This window comes from Citrus sinensis, chromosome 3 (assembly GCF_022201045.2).
Source record: "Citrus sinensis cultivar Valencia sweet orange chromosome 3, DVS_A1.0, whole genome shotgun sequence".
Taxonomy (NCBI): Eukaryota; Viridiplantae; Streptophyta; class Magnoliopsida; order Sapindales; family Rutaceae; genus Citrus; species Citrus sinensis.
Genome location: NC_068558.1, coordinates 43,072,461 through 43,095,042, shown reverse-complemented (window position 1 = coordinate 43,095,042; position 22,582 = coordinate 43,072,461). Strand labels below are relative to the sequence as shown.

General features: G+C 33.2%; 1 protein-coding gene and 1 pseudogene across 3 annotated transcripts; both read left to right on the top strand.

Moving 5' to 3' along the window:
* The first annotated feature begins 994 nt into the window (after positions 1-994).
* Positions 995-5,375, top strand: LOC102624412 (probable myosin-binding protein 4). Of its 3 annotated transcripts, XM_015530877.3 has the most exons (3): positions 995-1,457; positions 2,157-3,381; positions 3,467-5,375. In XM_015530877.3, the coding sequence occupies exons 2-3, from the start codon at positions 2,295-2,297 to the stop codon at positions 4,972-4,974; spliced, it is 2,595 nt and encodes an 864-aa protein (XP_015386363.2). In that variant the 5' UTR covers positions 995-1,457; positions 2,157-2,294; the 3' UTR covers positions 4,975-5,375. The 3 variants fall into 3 exon arrangements, with proteins under 3 accessions (XP_015386363.2, XP_006479570.2, XP_015386362.2); XM_006479507.4 differs by having other exon boundaries at positions 995-3,381; positions 3,470-5,375; XM_015530876.3 differs by having other exon boundaries at positions 995-3,381.
* A 5,998-nt stretch (positions 5,376-11,373) lies between these two features.
* On the top strand, positions 11,374-22,349 carry LOC102617689 (cytochrome P450 94A1-like; annotated as a pseudogene).
* Positions 22,350-22,582: the final 233 nt, after the last annotated feature.

Genomic DNA, 22,582 nt, shown 5'->3' with positions numbered 1-22,582 from the left:
ATAATCAAACTATATTACTGGGACTCATCTATATTAATCTTTTGAAGCATTACCCATATGTAAGACAGAAGACCGACTCCACTCAAATATAGAATAATTGAAGAAAAACTAAAATTAATCCTCATAATATATTAATGGGGGCTTGAAAGTGCTCTCTTAGTTGGCTAAGGGCTGAATATCTAATTTCGTAAGTGAAATTAGATATTATAGTTGTGTATATATGATTACATGTTAGTGTATTATTAATTGATAAATTTTAAGTTCTAAGCCCATATTGACAATTAAATGAAACACCCTTTAAGTTAAAAATGATTTTTTTAAAAAATTTATTTTGAAGTTAGAGCATCTCCAAAAAGGAGAGTGAAAATTGTGTAACTTAGTAATTCACAAATAAGGTTATTTCAATCTTTATGCAGGTAAAGTTGCCATATAATGAAAAACTGGAAAGAAGGGCACATATTAAAAAATTAGGCACTTTTGGTGGTATACATTTATTTAAAAAAACAAAACAAAACCTCCTGAACCAAACCAAAATGAAGCGTTTAGCTTGCATTATTTTAGCCTAAGAATAACTTCAAAAAGTTCTATTAATTTTATATTTAAATATTTATTTACTTATCTATATGATAAAAAAGTAAGTGAAAAATATGTTATTTTCTAAAAGACTCTTCAAATAGAAATAAGTTAATATTATTTTAATCAAATAAATATTTTTCAAAAAAAATAAATGATAATTAAAATATTTATTTCTCTCTAATAAAAAGTAATAAAAAATAAATTGAAGGGAAAGAAATAACTTTACAAAATTAAAGAGAGAGAATCTTTTAAAATTTTAAATACTAATATAATTTTTTAAATAAGTAATAAAATTTTATTTAAAGAATTTTTTAGAAATACTTCTACTAATTCGGACCAACAAAATCTGAAAAAAAAGAAACCCAGCGCAACCATAAAAAAAAGAAAAATTGAATTAGGGCTCGAGGCCGACCAAACATTATCGGGTCAGACTGAAGCTTTGCCAAGCCTGACCTGACCTTGACATTTTACCATCCCTATTCTGCTGATCTTTTGCTTTATAATTATATTATCTTTTTTTTTTTTGAAGGGTTATAATTATATGATCTAAAGGAGTTTGCTGGAACAACGCATCGAAGGTAACCATTACTTTAAAATAAATGACAAATAATGATAAATCCACTATTTTGGTCAAAATAAAAAAATAATACAAAACAACACAACGGCCCTCCTTTCTTTGGCAACCAAACAAATCAAAGCAGTTGGTTCCAACGGTCTGTCATTTCCCTGACAAAACGACTTCTCACCATTCTCCCTTCTTCTCTTTTATTTTCCCTTTCCTTCCCCTTTTTCTTTTATTTTCCATTTCCTTTCCCTTTTTTCGCTTTCTTTTCTACTTTTATCATTATCGCCATCGACCCACCATCAAGCTTCATACCCACGTACGTATTTTCATCTAATACATTATGCATTCTAAGTGTTAACGCCAATCAATTTCTGGATTGCTTTTATTTGGTCGATGAATTTTCCAGCACGTTGCTTTTGTTTAGAAAAGCCGTTTTGATGATCGGCAGTTGATTAACATTTTTTAATCTGCTTATTGGCTTAGACAAATGGGTTCTTTTGGTTCTCTTTATGAATTCCGCAACGTGTATTCCTGCAACGAATCTTGGTTGGGTTTGTCACTTCAATGAGTTAGGTCGTTGGCTTTTATTTCTCGACGATTTTCAATGTTAATTGATTTTTTCATCATGGCTCACAGTTGGGTTGGTTGAAGTTTTATTTCTGCATTACTCATTACCGTCAATATGTCACTTGATTAGTTGATTTTAATTGCACGTGGCTCCATTTGATTATCATTTTTCAGAGTTAGGTTTTCCTCTCTGTTTTGTATCTTACAATGTTTTTTTTTTTTAAAAAGGAGAAACAGCACTATATCTTCGTATGTGTGATGGTATGTTTTTTGAAATTGTGATTCTTTTTTGTCATAATTGACTGAGTACTAGCATGATATTCAAAATTGGGTGTGTCTCTTATTCCTTTTCTTATTTCTGTTTGTTGTGTAAATGCATTGTGCTTCTCGTTTTTCGGTTCGCAAATTACTCCATTCTGTGATTGTTTTCTGTTTTCAATTCCAACAGCTTACAGTGTTGAGTTGGGCATGGGATTCTCAACTTTGTGTTGGGAGGTTTGGAATATTTATTTTTGTGATCAGTTAAGACATTTTTTGATTCATCCAAGTTGGAAACTTATAGCCTTCTAGAGTGAATTTGCTGGTAATGGCTGTGCATGGGAACTCATTTGTGAGAGCAGAGAAGCATGTGAAAGGGATCACGGCAATCCTTACGTCCATTGCTTGTGAATGGTTCTTGATTTTTCTGCTGCTCATTGATGCTGTCTTCTCTTTCCTGGTGACAAAATTTGCACATTATTGCGAATTGCAAATACCTTGCATTTTGTGTTCCAGGCTTGATCATGTATTGGGAAATGAAAAACCTGAATTTTATCGGAATTTGCTTTGCAGTAGTCACAGATCAGAAATATCATCTTTAATTTCTTGTCATATCCATGGTAAGCTTGCTGCTGCCCATGGCATGTGTGATGATTGTCTCCTGTCATTCTCCACAAAAGGTAATTCCAACTTGGATGTACACAGACTATTTGTGGGTAAATTGGGGTTTGATCCTGGCAGTTACAGTCCTCAGAGCTTGTTGCCTAATGGAGATTTTACTCCTACTTCTATGAGCAGCAGATGGTGTTCATGTTGCAGTAAGCCTTGGAAATTGAGACACAATGTGGAAAGACTACTCCAGCAAAAATCACCCGCAACCTGGGTTAATAAATCTAATATTCTTTTGCCACATCGCTTAAACCATTGGGAATACACCAAGAAAATACGCGGTAAATCATCTGGGTCAGCAGTAACGCAACATTTTGGAAAAAGTGGTTCTGATCCCTTTTCTCATGTAGGATACAGTGAGCTGAAAATTACGTCTGATTCTGAGGCTGAGTTCCTGTTTTCTGATGATGATGATGGTAGTAATGTAGTTTGTGTTATAAATGAGGCAAAGGATGATGTCGGGAGACCCCAGGATACAAAAGGTTTGACACCTGATGTTTCTAGTTGGCATGGTTTGTGTGAGCTTAACTGGCAGCAACCTAATCAGAAAACCTGTTCTCCACTGCCCGAGCTTATTTTACTAGATGATATTTCTCCACCATCTAACACTTCGGAACTTCCTGGATGTGTATCACCAATTTCTCATGGTCTTAATCCCTCAGCACCAACTGGGCCTGCATCCGTTGTGGATATGAGCCCATCATTTGATTGCTTGGAAGCTCCTGTTGGAGCATCAACAGAGAACTGTAAGCTTTCTCTATTTTTTTCTTTGTTTGTGTGTGAGAGTGTATATGTTATGTAGCTAAATCTCCTAACTGAAATGACATCTAGCAGCAAATGTCACTGGAACAACTGATATAGCACCTGCTACCATCAATCAACATGAGGAAATGTTGAAGTTACTAAATGAAACTGCAGAAGGTCTTAAGGATGATCTGGTTCAAGATAGCCCTGCTCCTGTAGATCCAACTTATGAGGACTCAAATGATGTCAATAAGTTGGCTCTCTGTGGTGAGGGAGATGACACATCTGGACTTGTTGCAGAACAACCTATAGAGAAGGAAGTTGATAGAGTTAGGGATGCTTTGAACTTGTTGCCAGAACAAAATTCTTCTGCTCAAGGGAATCATTTGTCAGAGAATTATAAGATTAACAATGTGCATGGTTGTGGCGATCAATTCCAGGTAAATAATGATGCCACCTCTAATGGAATTCAGACTCCTCATAAGTCGGTTCCAGTGGAGAGAACCGAGTCAGCTGGTCTTGAATATTTGGATGGAAGCACTGTCAGTGAAATTGAAGGTGAAAGTACTATTGACCGGTTAAAGCGGCAGGTCGAATATGATCGTAGATGCATGAATGCTTTGTATAAGGAGTTAGATGAAGAAAGAAGTGCTGCAGCGGTTGCTGCAAATGAGGCAATGGCCATGATTACACGGTTGCAAGAGGAGAAGTCAGCATTGCACATGGACGCTCTACAGTACTTGAGAATGATGGAAGAGCAAGCAGAGTATGACATGGAGGAATTGGAGAAAGCTAATGATCTCATTGCTGAAAAGGAGAAGCAAATACAAGACTTAGAAGAAGAGTTGGAGTATTACACGTTAAAGTGTCCACATGAATCAGTGATGGACATTGTGTCTGATGAGAATTCAAAAAAGGAAAATGTGTATGTGGAGAATATGAGTTTCGAGCATATTAAAGATAATATCAGTGTCCGTTCCGGCTCAACATACTCTGAGGTTTCTAAAGGCATTGAAAAACCTGATGTTTTGATGGCTTCATTGTCAGAATTTACAGATGAAAAGTTGTACATTTTGCAAAGCTTGGAAAGTTTGGAGAAGAAACTTCAATCATATGCTCATAATGTGATCGTTCATAACATCTCTAATGGTGGATGTACTGAAGAAGCAGCTGACAGAATGCACAACCAGGGAGATGTTTCTATCAAGGAGGGGAGTTCAGTAAATCGTCACGTGGACAATAATGGTTATCGATTACGAGAAGAATCTGTATCAAATGGGAGCCTTCCTAGTCAAGAAGGATTGAATGCTTCAGTTGGTGTAGGTCAAGTTGTTAGTAAAGAAAACAACTTGGTTTCAAATGGGAAGAGTGACTTCACGCATTATAAAAACATTAATTTGGTTTCCCTTGAAAATGAAATTTCAGATCTTAATGAAAGGTTAGAAGCACTTGAGGAAGATTATAATTTTCTCGAACACACTTTGGGCTTTCTTGAGAATGGGAATGAGGGGCTGCTTTTTGTTCAAGAAATAGCACGTCAGCTGCAAGAGATACGGAAAATTGGGGTAAAGAGAAGATGTCAATCTGTTTCTTGAGTTTACAAGATCCATTACTGGGTAAAAATACTAGCAAGAGATGTAGTTGTACCGTGGGAATGTGATTCAGAACTCTCTGTTTATCATCTCAGCATGATTGCCATTTTCATTCCACTGAACATATTTCAATGTTCAGGTCTGTCCCTAAGTATGCAGTAAGTACACCATATTCTCAGAGAAACTCTGCTTCTTCATCATGCATTGCATTAGGTCAATTGTTAACAGAAAAGTTGGGTAAAGATTAAAAGATGAAAAAGAAACAGCTATACGTGATAAACTAGTGATGTATGTCAGTAGGTGTAGGGTTTTGTAAATTCTTTTACGATGAAAAGATGTGGGCATTGTTAATAAAGTTACTGGATGCTATCATATAATTCTCTGGCTCTGCACATTTCTTTCAACGTTTTTTGAATTATGCTTAGAGTAAGCAAGATAAGTTAAAATTTTATGTTCATGTATAATAAATGGGGTAAAGTCAATGGCTCAAATGTCATCATTCAAAATCTTCCAGCCGCTGAATGATAAACCCATCAATTATATTTGTCAGAATTCAGAGATGTCGGCTGTGATTGAAACTTGAAGGTATTTAATCCTAAAATAAATCTGTTTTTTCTAAGATCATATTAGAATTAACGGTGAAAATAATCACCTGATCGAATATTTTTAAAATGTATTGCAGCATTTTAAAATTTGTTATAACATATGTCTCCAACATGTATCTAATTCTAAAATAAATTTATTTTTTTAATTTTACCCTTAGTTCATTAGACTTAACGGTAAAAGTTAACAAATTATCATATAATAGAGTATTTTTAAAACATGTGTTATTATTTTGAAATTTATCAAAATATGTATCACCCAGGTGTAATTAACTTGTATGTACACACGGGATGTTTCGCACTTTATCAAATTTATTATTATTATTATTATTATTATTATTTACCCATTCGCCTAAAGTTTATTAATTATATTATTTTTTAATTTTCCGTTAATACTATCCGAGAACTTAGCAGAATATTGAAAAAAATATGATTGTTTTGCTCTGAACGTAAAAGAATTATTTAATCTTAGCTAAATGCCAAAAAAAAATAGGTTTCGTTTTATAGCGGTTGGGATCAAATAACAGCTATATACTTAGTTATATAAACTCATCAAACTTTTTAATCACAATTGCCATGCATGCATTGGCTGCTTGCTCCCATTATAGTACTGAAGTGAACAACTGAACTACTTATGGGTTGTACTAATCCAATATTAATTTTCTTAATGTTTCCCACTTATCGTCTTATTTACGAGAAACAAGATTCGATCGTTAAGCTAAGCTGAGTCCAGAACATACGCCAGCAGTCTTGGTTCTGGGTCTTGAGGCCCTCCAGCAATGCTAGTTTGTCCGTTCGAAATTGGCCGGAAGCCTAAGATTGTCGTTTAACGTTTCAAATTTTGGCTTGTTCGAGCAAAATTTGGAAAATTTCACTGATCATCAAACTAGTTTTTTTTTGGTTAATTTTAAATATATATAATTATCTTGATTCAAATATTCTATTCTATACCATGTGAATTGTGATTATAAATGATAGCCTTGAGCCTCAACAACACTAGTTTAGTAACAATCATGTGTATGTAAACAGGACATACGTTACTAATATTGAATGTCATTCACCAGTGAAAGATGTTTGAAACTCGTATCATTTGTATAACCCCAAAAAGAATTTACCAACAATTAAGCTAATTAGGAGCCACAAATACCTGCACGACTGCACATTACTAAGACATATATTAGTTTTGCCAAAAAATCATACATCTAGTCAATTATTAAAATCAAACATCTGTTTTATGTTTGTTAAGCAATTCAGATTCATGCAGCTAGTATGAAAAGTATCTGAAATTTGCAAAAATAAAATTCTGGGTAAAAAATTATCACTAGTTGTAAACCCATAACTGTGAAAAAAAAAAGGGAAATTTATTTGGTCTAACTAGAGGATTAAATTATAACATTTTTAAACATATTTATTAAAATTCAATAAACTTACGATAGAAACAAAATAAAGACATGATTTCTGAGCTGGGCTTTAAAAGGATACAGAGATAAAGAGTTAAAGAGGGGGAAAAAAAAACGAAAAAAAGAAAAGATAAAATTGAAATAAGCGGCTGGCCGGGCTTTCGAAACCCAGCTGAGCCAAGCGGGTGGGCAAACGGGGCCTAAATCCAACGAGCCTGATGATGCTCAGCTGTTAGTTACAGATGCTGTAACTAAGCTCCAGCCATTAATCAGAACAGAAAATGAGAGGTTAAAGAAGGAAGTTAGTTCTGAAATCGGAGAAATGTAATTGCAGCGGATATTAGATCAGTACTCAGCATTTTGTCAATGGACTTGGCATGAATTGAACCCCCTACGGCCGCCTTACCCATCTAATAAATTAATGATATTAGAAAGGCGAACTAAATCATTGTTTTATTAGTAATAATAATAGTAGAAAACAAAAAATCATGATCATATTTTAAATATATAATATAAGAACAGGATAAGGGAACTTCAATTTTCTTTTCATCAGTATATTGATCCTCTGAAATGCGGCCAGCACATACGTAAAGCCAAAGCTTTGTTGTTCGGTGCAAGTAAAAGCTTCAATGGTAGTGGCCAGCTGCCTATGGCCTAGACACGCAACGTGTCCCTTTAAAAACGATGCAATCTCCATCATGCATCTCTATAGAAATCTCCGTCCCTAACTCACAACTCACACCCACAATATATTTTAGAAAACAGCTCAGACAGAAAAAGGAAAAAAGAAAAAGAAAAAGAAAGAATCAATGGAGGATTACTGCAGTAAGCTGCTCTTTTTTTTTTTGTTTCCAAGTTATTTTATGCGTTTAGTAGTAAGATAGCTGGCGCTTTATGCATACACAGATTTTTAAATATTTGATTTATATATATGTATACGCTGATCATATGTATTTGACTTGGCATAACTAGGAACAAGCAGCAAGAGCTCATGGCCGGAGCTGGTGGGGGTAAAAGGAGAAGTGGCAGCTGAAATCATTATGAGAGAGAATGGGAAGGTAGTTGCAATCATTGTTAAAGAAGGATTCGAGGTCACCATGGATTACCGCTGTGACAGGGTCTGGCTCTGGGTTGATCACCATGGCATTGTCAAATATACACCGCGCATCGGCTAACAATGATCACCAATTAATCAGCTTCATGATGTATTGCCAGAGCATGTAACTCAATAAAATTGATTTTAAATGAATTAATACATCCTTCTTTTATTAAAGATTTCCTCGTAGATTTTTAGTTGTAAAGTACATAATTTCCATTTCTGATAATTTCTCAATGGATAACACAATTTAACGCGTCCGAGTCCGACAAAAGCAAATTAATTAAGAAGATAATTAATTATTCGGACTGGGCCCAAACATGACGATGGCAAGATTAATCCATTTGCGATAGGGATGGCAATGGATTGAATTTGACTCAAGATTCACGTGATCCAAATCTAATCGGATTGGATTTGGGTTAATTTAAAATGAATTTAGATCGGATTTGGATATCGATGTGCGGATTTAAAACGGATCTGGAGCAGGTCTGGATCTATCTTAATATCTAAATCCATATCCATATCCACCTATCTTTTAATTTTATTTTAAATTTTTTTAACAATTGTAGAATTATAATGATAATAAATTTTATTCATAGTATATTATTAGTATTTACCATGCATTTAAACTCTTTATTCCTGCAATTACTTTTGAATGACATTTTATTATCTTTCTCATTTGTTGTTTTTTGTTGTTTTGGTGTAAGAGTATAAGCCACAATATTTATTATATTTTTGAGAAAAATTATATAATTTATTTGTTATCAATACATTTTAACCTTCAATTTTCATTCTAAAAAATTATTATTTTTTTATTGCTGAGTTTTAGAATTCATGATGGATTTAAGACATATTTGAATTTTATTTTTTTTCGGATTTAGAGCAAATATAGAAATTTATTTCTTTTTTGGATCTGGATATGAAGCGAAAAATATGAATTCATGACGGATTTGGAGCAGAAACAAATCTTGATTTTTATTATGGATCTGAATTTAGAACAGAGTAAATCCAACCCATATCCGCCCCATTGCCATCCCTACATTGTGATTTCCTGTAGAGACCGAAGAGGGAGGAGTTAATGTGTGTGTAGGGAAAATGACACATTGATACTCAAATCTTCAAGATTTTTCCTACGGGACGTCTCGTAGATCTCATATTAATAATTAATATGGGAATTTGGTTAGTAAATTTCGTATATTAAAATGAAGACAAATATTGATTTTGGAAAAGAAACGCAACACACGAAATTATGAATTGCCAGCGGCGCAAACGTACGCACGCGAGCTTTTGTCGTTCGGTTCAAGTCAAAGATTTAAACACTGGTGACATGCAAGAGAGGTTGTCCTCGTCACGTCTTTTTTTTTTTTTTGGGTTGCGCGGTCAAAAATGCCATTAAAGTTTTACGGGAATTTATTGAATCGGAATTGAGACAAATTACAAATGGTTATCGAGAACTTCAGTCGTAAATAAGTTTTTTTGTGAACAGTGGAACTATTGGCATCCCTATTTTCAGGTACACTTATTAAAAAAATTAATTAAAATCTCTTTCCTCCTAATAACACCCATTTTAATCCACCGACATCTTCGTACCCTTCTCATTAGAAGAAAAGCGATTCTATCCGGGAATCGTATGAAGAACCAATATTTTACAATTTTGTTTTTCATAGAGAATACGACCGTCGGAGCTTCTTTGCCTCTGAGATTTTTGGTCATTTTTGGTAGTTTTAAGTTGTTCGGGTTGATTACACAGGTTCTATTGCAGATGAAAATGAATTCCTGTTATAATTTTGGTCCCGATCCAACGCAAAATGGTTCTTTCGTGCTTTTTTTTTTGTATATAAATTTTTGGAAAATGCTTCTTTAGTATAAAAGACAAAAAGTCTTTTTAATTAACGCGAAAAAGACCCAGGCCGGTTAGAGACTTTGTGTAATAAGCTAATTTAATTAAGGGTTATGAATGTGAATTTAAGATATAGGATTTTATAAGAATTTTGATGGATGCTAACAGCTCCTCTCTTTTTTGTTAATATAAGAATTCCACAGAGAAGAAATGCCCGACAGATTGAGCTGCATCTTCTCTGTATGTTGACCAAACGGTCCATGCAAATTAACAATTTCGAATTTCAGAAGTGACTTCACTTTCCGACCTGTTCAAATAAATTAACTATAGAGAAAGCTAGGCCTTTTAGGTTAGAAAGAGGAGCATTGACCGATAATGAGCTCGTAGAGCAAACATTTTATTTCTCAGTCAACTAGGAAGAAAATACTTTAAAGCGTTCCATTGTATGCGCGAGATTAATGTTTGGATTTTATAAATTGCATTCGCGGAAGCGAATTCCAAACCCTAGTCGTTCATTAAACTTTTAAGTTTAATGATTTTTTAATATGGTATTAGGGTTAATTAAACCGATAACATTTTAATGGTTAATCACATGAAATAGTATTAGAAACAAATTCGATTGGTGGGTCTTATTCCTCTAAAACTATTGAATTATTTTGTTAATTTTACGAGATGCGAACGGGATTTATGGCTCTAATTAGTCTGCCATGATAAATTATTTGTATTGAATTTTACCCAAATATTGATATGGCATCAAGAATACATATAAAGTCATTTTCAAGTATGGACATTCTCATTTTTTTAAATATAGATACACTGTTAAGCCACACAATTTAATAGTATTAAAAAATGACTCTATTAACTCGTACAGCCTAACAACTTGTTCGCATAAAGAAAAAAAGAAAGAAAGAAGAGGTCGTCTGTACTAGAGAAGAACTATATACACACAATAACAACATCAATAGTAGCAACAGGTACCCAAAAATTGCTATATATATAAGCATGTTAGAGAATCCCTTTGACACAAAATATTATGAATTTAAGATTTTAGATATTGTTTAGGGACAATATCTCATATCGGCTGAGGATGAATCTTGAGTTAAGTATATTTAGGCAAACATTGACTCTTAAAGTAGTTAGCTTCTGAATACGAAGTACGTTCATAGACTTTTATATAATATCAGAGTTAAATTAATGTAAGAGGATGAGTTTTAGATTAAATATACAAGACTTGAACAACCCTTAACTAGTTTTGAACAACCCTTGATCTAGTTTTTCCCTATGAGTTACCCCATAGGCTTTTTAAATATGATATTGTGTTAGTAATAATTGCTCGTCTATAAAATGGCATATATCTAGAGAGGCTGGTTCTTCATCAAAGAAGTACTCTTGCATCGGGCTTACTTCAGTGGTCGAATAATAAGATTAGGTTAATTACAAGTTCATATTCATCTCTGCACAAGAATGAATTTTAGCGGGAAAGCTCTCTATAGAGCACTCTCTGTGATGCTCTTTATCTTGTCAATTCTCACTACCACCAAACCTATTGTTGCATTTAGGCCCTTGAAAGGAGAAAAGACGATTGGCGGTGATAGTTCGGTGGCGCTGACGGTTAATCAGCTAAAGAGAGGTCCCGTACCACCGGCTGGTCCTTCTCCATGCACTCATATTGGTGGAGGCAGTCCTGGTGGGCACTGCCGTAAATTGTGATGTGATGTGATGGTGAAATTTCCTAATTAATTAACGTGCTTACTACTTAGTATATATGAGGAAAAATAAAAATGGTCTACTTTCACTCTATGTATTCTTCCTCTTTTGCAGTTCCAAGTTTCAATGTTTTACTTGATGGAATATTAATGTAAAATAGTGCTGTGTTGGTGTGTTTAGTATGTGCGTCTCTCTCTCTCTATATATATGTGTGTGTGTGTGTGTGTGTGTGTCAGCTGAATATTTTCTTTCCTTTCACTCCCTCTTTCCCTAATTATATTTCATGTTTCATGTTGATATGGAATGTTCATATAGATCTGTAAAAGGACTGTTCAACAGGCATATGTGCTTGGTCGACCGTAATCAACAGAAAAAGAATCATGTGATACCTTGACTCGATCACTCTGCTCAATATTTTCTGAACCTTTCAGATGTTCTTGTGTTTTCAAAATATACCGATCCTACTTAATTTTAAAGTCAATCTCTCATAATTTGCCTTGTTCTTAGCATTATGTTGTAAATGTCATGAAGCTCCCAACATGGAATCAATTTCGAAAACAGGATTTTTTAATGATCTTTATTGTTTTATAGATATTAGGAAACTTTCTTTACATTTTGTGCAGGTTTAATTTCTCTATTGATTTGTACTTCACTCCTTAGACACACCAAAGTCTTGGATACTCCAAGAACATACGCCTTATCTAATTACTGCTTGCCACATGTATATGAATATTGTCACGATTGGTTTAACTATACATGTGGCAATGACCATGAGTGAGCTACCTTATTGAGTCTTGAGTGAATATTTAGGGTTTTGCTGGAAACCCCTAAGGACTAGCAGAGTAAGTTTAATACCTTTTAGTATCACTGTCATAAGCTTGCTATATACACGAGTGAGAAGAGGAGATAGAGGTAAAGGCATGTAGTTGATGGTGGTATAAAATGTTATAGACGTGGAGGTGAGTCTCTACCGGGCATTACAGTGTTCTTTCTCCACTTGTCTATTTCTTGTATTCTTATTGTTAGCTGCATTTCATGATAAGCTGACTTTGCATTCTTCTTTATTAGTCCCCGTTATTGATGTTTTCAGGGTTTAATTTAGTATGAAATAGCATCAAGCAACTTAATCTCTTCTGTTTCGATAATCGGCGTATTAATGTAATGTTAAGATTTCATTTCATATATTATTTAATGAACAAACATAGTATAAACAAATGTTATTTAATAACTAATGATCCCTAATCTTGTAAAAAAAAAAAAAAATTCATCACTGAATCTAAATCCATGGAGTTATACAATACTGTATATATGGTTAAAATATTATGATGTGTGTGCACATTCTCTAATGAGAATATCTTCACTTTATGAGAATAGTACTATCACTATTTGTATATTGAAATCTATATTTTTTTTTTATTTGTTATTGACATTCTTACTTTTTTAAAATGAAAATATCTTCATATATATATATATATATATCCTATAATAACTAACAATCATACTTATGAAAAAAGATTATTGGTACAAAATATTAATGATATTATTTCACATCAACTAAGAATAATTTATGGGCTAATCATATAAGTTTAAAGCAACGCTCAACTCTCAAGCTAGATTTTAAGTGTGATTTACATCCATGAACTTTTATACAAAAATCATATCACATTGAATGAAAATTTTCTTTTTTTGTAGATATATAAACCTTCGATTGATTTTCACCGGTATAAAACTTAAATTATGTAACAATCACCTCTGATTGATAACAAATTATTTTCTTTTTAAAGAAAAGAAAAAAAAGCATTCCTAATTATCACAAGAATATAGAGATTTTAAAAGAATACCTATGATTTCCTTAGTCCATGATAATTAATGTTCTTCATCAAAGCGATATGTGTGTGTGTGTGTGTGTGTGTACGGACGGTTCGTGGTGGAACTTTGCATGGACTAACCTGTTTATCTTGGCTGGCTGAGGCCTGAGAGGTTGAAGATACTTCTAACACTAAACTTTATGTCTTTAAAAATATATTATAATAAGTAAGCCCCAATGTATGGATGTAATACATGATGTTTCTATTGGTCGGTAAGTTACGTGTGGAATTTTGAGATGCTTGCCCACTCACTTAATCATAACTTTTTCGGGCGCACTAATTAACACGGTCAATCTATATATGTATATTCTTCTTCGCCGCTTTCTTTTCCTTTAAAAAATTACTCCACGATGCTTCTCACTGATTAAATTAAGAAAAATGATATTTTACCCATAGCGATTTCAGAATAGCGATAGAAATAATGTTAAAATTATAAGGTGCTAATGTGTTTTTTATTATTTTTTCAATTAACTATAATCTCAAATGGTTTTAACGTGTTTTTTCATTATATTTTCAATTAATGATTATCTTATATATATGATATTGACATTTATTCTTTTACCATTTAAAAAAGTTTTTCTTAATTAAATATGAGTACTCTTAAATTAATAAGGGCAGGGAAGTCTTGAAATTAATACATGGCGTTTTCTTTGTTTGGGCTTGACCGAATCACTCTTTCTCAGATTTCCCTTTGCAACGGCTCCCTAGTTGTTTTGGTGTATACATTGTTAACTTTACGGAATGTAATGCACGTTTGGAAGTCGACTCTCTTGCTACATTCAATTTTCTTCAGTATCCAAGATTTTTTTTCACTTTTCTTAATTAAATTTTCACGCTTCAATGATATATACTCAGTGAATCGGTGGATCACACACTTGTTGGAGACAGGATATGTCTTATGATGGAAGGCCTGTTGATATGGTTTTCAATCCACTAGGAGCACCCTGGCAAATGAATATAGGACAGATTTTTGAAATGCTCGCTCAGGCAAAATGGCATTCAATCACAAGCCAAGTTATACTCGGGACATTAGCTCACGTCGATCGTGAATGAATTCTCGGCTATGCATACAAGCTTGACTCGACATATCCTCAACTTTTAAACTAGTTTTTCAGTAGGGGTTAGGCTGCCTAGTACTAAGAAGATTATTCCATATCAAAAAACAGTTTCTGCACTAAAAAAATAAGTTTAAAACAACCTTCAACTCTTGTGCTAGCCTTTGAGAGTATGATTGTATGAACTAGACCGCTATTCTAAGTTCTTCCTTTCAATCGATCATGAACTTTCCTAACAAATAAACTTAAAACATAGAAAGCATCTTATCTCATTGTAGTACGGCCTGCATTTGCAGTTGAAAGTTGATATTAAGCTACCATATCTTATTCTAAAGGCCTTTGTTATAATATCTGCACGTAGTGAACCCTTAAGTTGGTACTTTAGTCAAATCATAGAAAAACTGCAATCAGCAAGAGATTAATTTTGGTTACAGATGCGACAGAAGATCTTCGTCTTTTTTTTTTTTTTTAATTTAAGAACAAATTGAAGATTTGCTTTTGTCATCACTTACTTTTTCATATTCAGCGACTTATTATTTTGGAAGGAAAAGCTTCAGCTAATATTTGAGCAAGCGCACCACCTTTCTTTTTCCTCACAAGCTCACCACTTGCCAATTTATCCATAGAATGCATGCCCCCAGCCAATCTCAAGGCAAATTTCCAACAAGTTTGATTATATAATAATATTATCTATGGTAATGGAGCTTACAAGATAATCAACAATTAATTAATTTACCATTTAAATAATTCCTATCGCCAATCTTTTGGTTCATTATTTAGTCAATTTATCTCAATGATTGTACTATGTATAGAGCACGCCACTCTACATTGTTTACAAAGATTGGGCCAATCTAGTCATATTGCAAAATTGTAGACTAGCTTTATCATTTTTATACATATTTGTATCTCATCAACTCCAACATCCAAGGGGAAGGTCTTCTAACCTGGGAAATCAATTGCTACTTTAAGTTTAAGTAGGAGAGAGATCCCACTTTCTTTTTAACACACTTGCCTTTGTTCCCTCGTAAATTTAGGCTTTTGTAATTTTAATTAATATCAACTTATCAAGGGATTCCGATTTCAGTTCTCGAAGCACTTGATCATCATTAACTTTGTTAGACAAATAAATTAGTATGAAGTTGGGTCATGGATCGTGAAAGAGACTGATCTCAGCAGCCACACCACTTTTGTCATCTTACTCACTCCAATATCTGCTTTTAATTCGTATCAGACCACTGGTTTAAGAAGATATGCTGTAATCGATCGATTCTAATCGACATAATTAATTGTAAAGATTATTGATGCCTGGCTGTATAGTCTTTTATTATATGCTTGGGCACTCATTCCATAAAAGTTTTATAGACGGTCGATATACTGTTAAATCATATGAATTTCAAATTTTAACAAATTTAAAATCCTAAATTAAAATATTTTTAATATATGTGTGAGTTTAAATCATACTCAAAAGTTGTAATACAGATCCCACACTCAAGTTTGGTTTGATACCACATTAATGAATGTGATTTGACACATATATTTGTAGAAAAATATACATAAATTAAGAGATTTGTCCCAAATTTATCTATTTTTTCCTGAAACTATTCACGGCTGAAGTGGAATAAATTTTTTTTTTTTAACTGCTGTAATAACCGCATATGGCGTAATGCTTATGAGTTTGATCATATCTCAATGAGACAGAATACACTTGGCTTTGGAAATACATGAAAAGTGGACCGTAATTGCACATAAGAAACTATTGATACAAATTTATTGATTAACTAATAAAGTGTGAATGACTTTTCATGATTTGGCTAGCCGGCTATCGCTAGTAGTGACGGATCCAATAACTCATCTGTTGATGTGAAAGCTCGAAAGGCAGAGAGAGATTCTTAATTTCTTATGATTGAAGTGAAAAGCACGTCAAGACCAAGTATGCGTCTTTAACTCTTTACCTCAAAAATATTGTTATTATTTATTTCATCACTAGAATCTTGTACTTGTACATAGCTCATCTGATGCACGATGCTGGTTATAGTATTTTTTTTCTGTTTTCTTTTTTCTGCCCACCAAATTAAAATACTCTGGCTTCAATGAAAACGACAAAACATACAAGAAAAGCAGCAATCACAAAAGGATCAGATGAAAAAAATGTGATAAAAAATCAAGAGTCTATAATAATTGTCTTTGCCTGCATTGTTTTAAACTGAGGAAAAGTCGGAATCCTTTACAGCCAAAAGTAGTCCAATATAGTGAGTGCCAGTGGATTGTGTTTTTTCTTTTGAGAGCTGACGTGGGATAATTACTGTTCAGAGGGATCATCACTATAAATTCAATTCTATGGAGCACAAAATGTAGTGAATCCCTTTGAAAGGGATGTCACTGATAGTGCAATATTGAATTTCTTTTTTCCTGTCTCCTTTTGATTTTGAATGAGATTTTAACGCCTTTCTCTAATCCTTATAACATCTCTTTTGCATTTTACTTCTTAAAATACTGCCAATTTAATTTATAAAACATAAATTCATATATTAAATTAACCATCTTTCATAAAATTTTATCCCAAAAAAAATACTTCTTTTTAAGTTTTATTTATAAAATATATATAAATCTTAAAGTAAAGAAATTATTAAAAGAATAATTTATTTAAGTTATTGATTAAATTTTCATTCAGAACAACGAAAGAATTAATTGCCTTTAGTTATTTAAATAATCTCAATTAAAAAATAACTTTATAAGAAATTTTGAAAATGTTAAAAGGTACACTCTTAAATCAACAAGTCAGCTGAGGAAGTGGAGATAGTGGAGCTTTTAACAACACTCTAAAATCATCGTAACACCCCTTTTGAATTTTATTTCCTAAAATACCTTTAGTTTAATTGATAAAATATAAATCCATATATTAAAATTAACCATTTTCCCGTAAATTTTTACCCAGAAGATATTTTTGCATACAAATCCTATAATATTATATTAATTTTCATAACTCTAAACTCTTATAATTTTCTTTAAAATATATATTTAATTAAAATTTTAAATTTTACTATATATTAGGAAATAGGGTAGGTCTAAATAATTTTTTAAAAATAATAGTTCATCTAGTTGTTAAATTGACTTTACATTTAAAAATAAAAATGAAAAAAATAATTTGTGTTAAGTTATTTAAGTAATTTTAATTAAAAAGAGATTACGAGAAATTTTGAGTGGGTCAAGAGGCCTACTTTAGAGAAGGATTTATGGAGCCCACAGCCCCACAGGCGAGAGAGTAGTAATCACAGGCGGAAATTGGGCTTGGACACTGGCTCAATGTCCTATTATACGCACTCATTTTTTATTTCTACACACACTCTCGGACAATGGTACACTTCCAATATCCGACGATGTGGGCGAAACTACTGCTGCCTTAATTAGACTAAGATATTATTGCAAAATCGTGTTCTTCTTCTTCTTTTTTGATTTTTAAAATTTTAACTATTAAATAGGGTGGCTGTTGAGAGTTAAGTCTTCCTAGGATAGGGCAAAAAAAAAAAAAAAAAAAATCAGAAGGGTTAATAAATGAAATCTTTATTGTAATTTGACACGTGGTTCAAGCAAATGTTATCAAATTTAACCAACAAGTACGAAAATCGATTGATATGAGGCTGTTTCAACTTAATTAATGTTTTCGTTTCGATATTTAAAAATGCAGTTGCCTTAAATATTTGTTAGGAGAATTTTACTGTTCTAGTAGTTCTACCCGACTTGAATTTGAATTAGTTATGGTCCAATATAATTTTCGAATATCAGATGGTTTAATGTGAAAAAAAAAGGTTATCAACTTTATCACATTGTAGGAATCATTTTTCGTACTTTATCAAAATGAAAATTGAATGTAATATTCATAAATTATTTTATCTTAAAAATGCAACGAAAAGGAAAAATTATGTGTGTGGACACCCCATTTTCTTCAGCCAACAACCTTTTCCGAGCTTTAATTTTCGGTCTTCAATATGTTCATACTGGTCATCTACAATATCGCATTCCTAAAAAATTTCTAATTTATTTTATATTTTTTAAGGTATGTGAAAATCAGAAGGACCTATTCCGAAATTCAAGAGCTGCTTGGTGATAATCTTTATATAAATCTGCAGCCACCGGCTTTTGTAATGAAATGAAAAACCTGCAATGAACACGAGAAGGATTTGATCATTTATTTTCTAAGCCAGTGTGCAAGATATATTAATCAAGAATTGAATTTTCTAAGCCAGATATGAGAAGGGCTGTCCATGAAGCCCTTTTTAAGAATTGAACTATGAAAACCTATGTCATATTTAGTTAATGGAGAAGGTTTAAGGGACATAATCTTAAGCACAAGTTTATAAATAATTTTTTAGTCACTAGATCATACTTATTTCAATGACTTAGATTGAGTTTAACATAACCTTATTTTATTAATGAAAAACATAGCGAACTGCACCGTTTTGTATTAGATATCTCATCCCTTTCGATTTCTTCTCTCTTCTTTAAAATTTTTACTTTTTTTTTTATTTTGAATTTTACATCCCAAAAGTTGAAAAAAAAATTCAAATTTAAAGTTTTACAAGTTCTTGGTAAAAGAAAAAAGAAGAGCAAAATCAAATCTAAAAATAATAGAGGTAATAATTCGATGAATTCTTTTATGTCTTTGTTCTTCACTTGGACTTTTTGATTGATTAATTATTTAAAGTTTTACAATTGATAATTTTTTAATGAAAAATAATTAATTGGTGTATAAATAATTAATTTAAAACATCCTAGAGAAGCTATTAAACTATAATTTAAATGAAGGTGACGTTTGTTTTTTTATCTGAAATCTGAATAGACTCGAATTAATCTAAATTCTGAATAGATCTGAATGTCTGAATCTGAATAATATGTTTGTTTTTTTGTCTGAATCTCAAAAAATAAGTATTAAGTTGTTTGTTTTTTTCAACTTAAAAAACTGAAAATATGTACTTTTACATTTGTATCCTTATTAAATTTGAATGTCAAATAAATAATAAATTAAATACCACAATATTTTAACAGTTATAAGTGAAACTATATTCAAGTGAATACATAATTATTTTAGAATTTTAATATATAAAATATCATAAATTTTAAATTTTATCGTATATAATATAAGAAAGAAAAAATAGGGATATTTTTATGTGGGGTAAATGTCTATGGGTGAGTTTTGGGATAGACATGAAAAATAAATTATAAAGCAGGGATATTTTTTACATTAGCAAGTAATTGACTTAATTCAGATTTCTCCATTAAGTAAAAGCCAAAAAATTAGCTTATTTTATTAAGTCAAAATTATCTAAAAAGTCTCATTAAGTTATAAAAACAAACACCTCTAATTAACTTAATTAATTAAGTTAAGTCACTTTAAGTCATTAAGTTAAAAAACAAACGCCACCGAAGTCCTCGACAACATTGCAATCTTTTTCTTTTCATTTTTTTCCTAAATGTAAAAATGAGAAAATTTGGTTATAATGCGACGGTTTAATAATACTTTATTAGGTGGTAGAGCAATGAATATTTTTATAAGACCCATAGTTATTTCTAATATTACATTTAATAAATTTTATGCTCTATTACATAACACAATATCATTAGACTCTTCCACCCCCTCAGCACGAACAGTCCAACACAAGTTCTTCTCAGGAGGTGCAGGCTTGAACAAGGTGTGGTACTCACTGCTCAGTGCTCACAAGTCACAGCTAGCTTCCTGGCAAAGTTGGACAAAGCTTCTGCTTCTGCTGCTGACGCCCTTGCTTACGCATTGGTTACAAATTACTGCTGCCAAAAAGTTGAGAATGATCACAAGATGTCCTTTTTGCCTTTGCTTTGTGTCCATCTTCTTCCCTGTGGTTGATGGTTCATTTCAACCCTAATTTAGCTTTTACCTTTAATTTAAATATTAATTGAAAACAGTAAAATGAATGGTTTGTTTTTCTTTTGCTTCTTTGCCTCTCTATATCAGTTGTATTCACTCTCAAATTGATGGAATCTTGTGCACTTCACAACTCTGAATTCAGCTGTTTGTATTTCTCGCTATCTAGGTGAAAGTCTTTGATATACGATATATAATTTTAATTTTCTTTAAAAAAGTAGGTGCGAACTAGTTTACGTCGTTTGCTTTGCTTGTTAGAAACAAAATTTTGATGTTATTTGTGCTTCATCTATGAAATTTGTCCGGAAAAACCATTCAAAGCATGTGGAGCCTTACGAATGAATAGGCGGCTCACCAACTCAACTTCATAACAACACAGACCTTTACGCTTGTACACATCCACAAAATTGAAAATCAGCCCAAAGCAATTCCAATCATCAGCTTCAGCCATGTTCTTTCATTTTTCTAATCTTATTTCTCCTTTTCATTTTTCTAGTATTTTTCTTCATCCACATCACCAAAAATACCAAAACGAAAGAATCACCACCTTCCACAGCCAGTAACATTATTCCAAAATCTTACCCGTTAGTAGGCTCTTTCTTTGCCGCCTTAGCAAACCGACACCGTTTTATCCCATGGATGACCCCGATTCCCCAAAACACACCCTCTGCGACATTTGTTTTAAAACGCTTGAACAGCGTTCAAGTCGTAACAGCAAACCCAGACAACTTTCCCGCACATGCTCAAAACTCAGTTTCATAACTACCCAAAAGGCATTGATTTTCAACCAATTCTATTCGACCTTCTTGGAGATGGCATCTTCAATTCTGATGGTGATAAATGGAAGTTCCAAAGACAAGTTTCGAGCCACGAATTCAATACCAAGTCTCTCCGCAAATTTGTCGAAACCGTCGTCGAAACTGAACTCTCCGATCGCCTTATTCATATCCTCTCAGCGGCCGCCGCTGACAAAACCGTTCTTGATCTTCAAGATATGCTGCAACGGTTCGCGTTTGTTAACATTTGCAAGACTGCTTTCGGGTACGATCCTGAATACTTGTCGCCATCTTTGCCACAAGCAGAGTTCGCAAAAGCTTTTGATGATGCTGTCCAGACAAGCGCCGAACGATTCCGTGAGCCTTTACGTATATTCTGGAAAATCCAAAGGCTTCTCAATATTGGTTCTCAGAAACGTCTCCAAGTTGCAATCTGTCAAGTACGGGAATTTGCTGAAAACATAATAATAGAAAAGAAGAAAGAACTCAAATTAAATATCTCCCCTGATGAGTCCATGCATCTGCTGTCAACATTCTTGAGTTCTCTCCAATATGAACGACAACTTTGTCAGAGACATAGTCATCAGCTTTACACTTGCCGGCCGGGACACTACATCTGCACCTCTGACATGGATCTTCTGGTTGCTGTTTAGAAATCCTGAAGCTGAAACACCAATCCTGAACGAAATCAGAGAAAAATCGGATGCCCGTGTTCGAAGACATCAAAGACATGGTCTTCACCCACGCATCACTCTGTGAGAGCATGCGATTCTATCCGCCGGTGCCCTTAGATGGCAAGTTAGCAAAGAAAGACGACGTCTGGCCAGATGGGAAGGTTATTAAGAAGGAGACACGTGTGACATACCATTCTTACGCAATGGGGAGAACGGAGAGTATTTGAGGAAATGATTGGGCTGAGTACAAGCCAAGGAGGTGGTTGAAGGAAGACGGGGATCATGACAAGTGGATTTTTGTGGGGAGGGATCCGTACACTTATCCGGTGTTTCATGCGGGGGCCAGGATCTGTTTAGGGAAAGAGATGGCCTCTTTGCAGATGAAGAGAGTGGTGGCTGCGGTTTTGAGGAGGTTTAAGGATGTGCTAAGAACAAAGGTGGCTTTCCGGTGCAGATGCAGTTAAGGAGCTCCGGGTGATTATGAATGTAATAAATTAATTGGTGATCATATTTATGCTGTAATTAGTTAAATTTTATTCTCATGCTCTGGTTCGGGATCTGTAGGTATCATCACGTATGAGAAACGTTATTAGGATTTTTCAAGTTGCTGTTATAGGAGTCTACCTTCCAATAAGAAAAATTTATATAGGACCGGTCACTTATATGTTTTGCTAGTTGGGCAGAGGTTTCATTCTAT

Coding starts and splice junctions, on each gene's coding strand:
- LOC102624412 (XM_015530877.3), top strand. CDS start 2,295: ATGGCTGTGCATGGGAACTCATTTGTGAGAGCAGAGAAGCATGTGAAA. Junction 3,382..3,466: donor TGGAGCATCAACAGAGAACT/GTAAGCTTTCTC, acceptor AATGACATCTAG/CAGCAAATGTCACTGGAACA.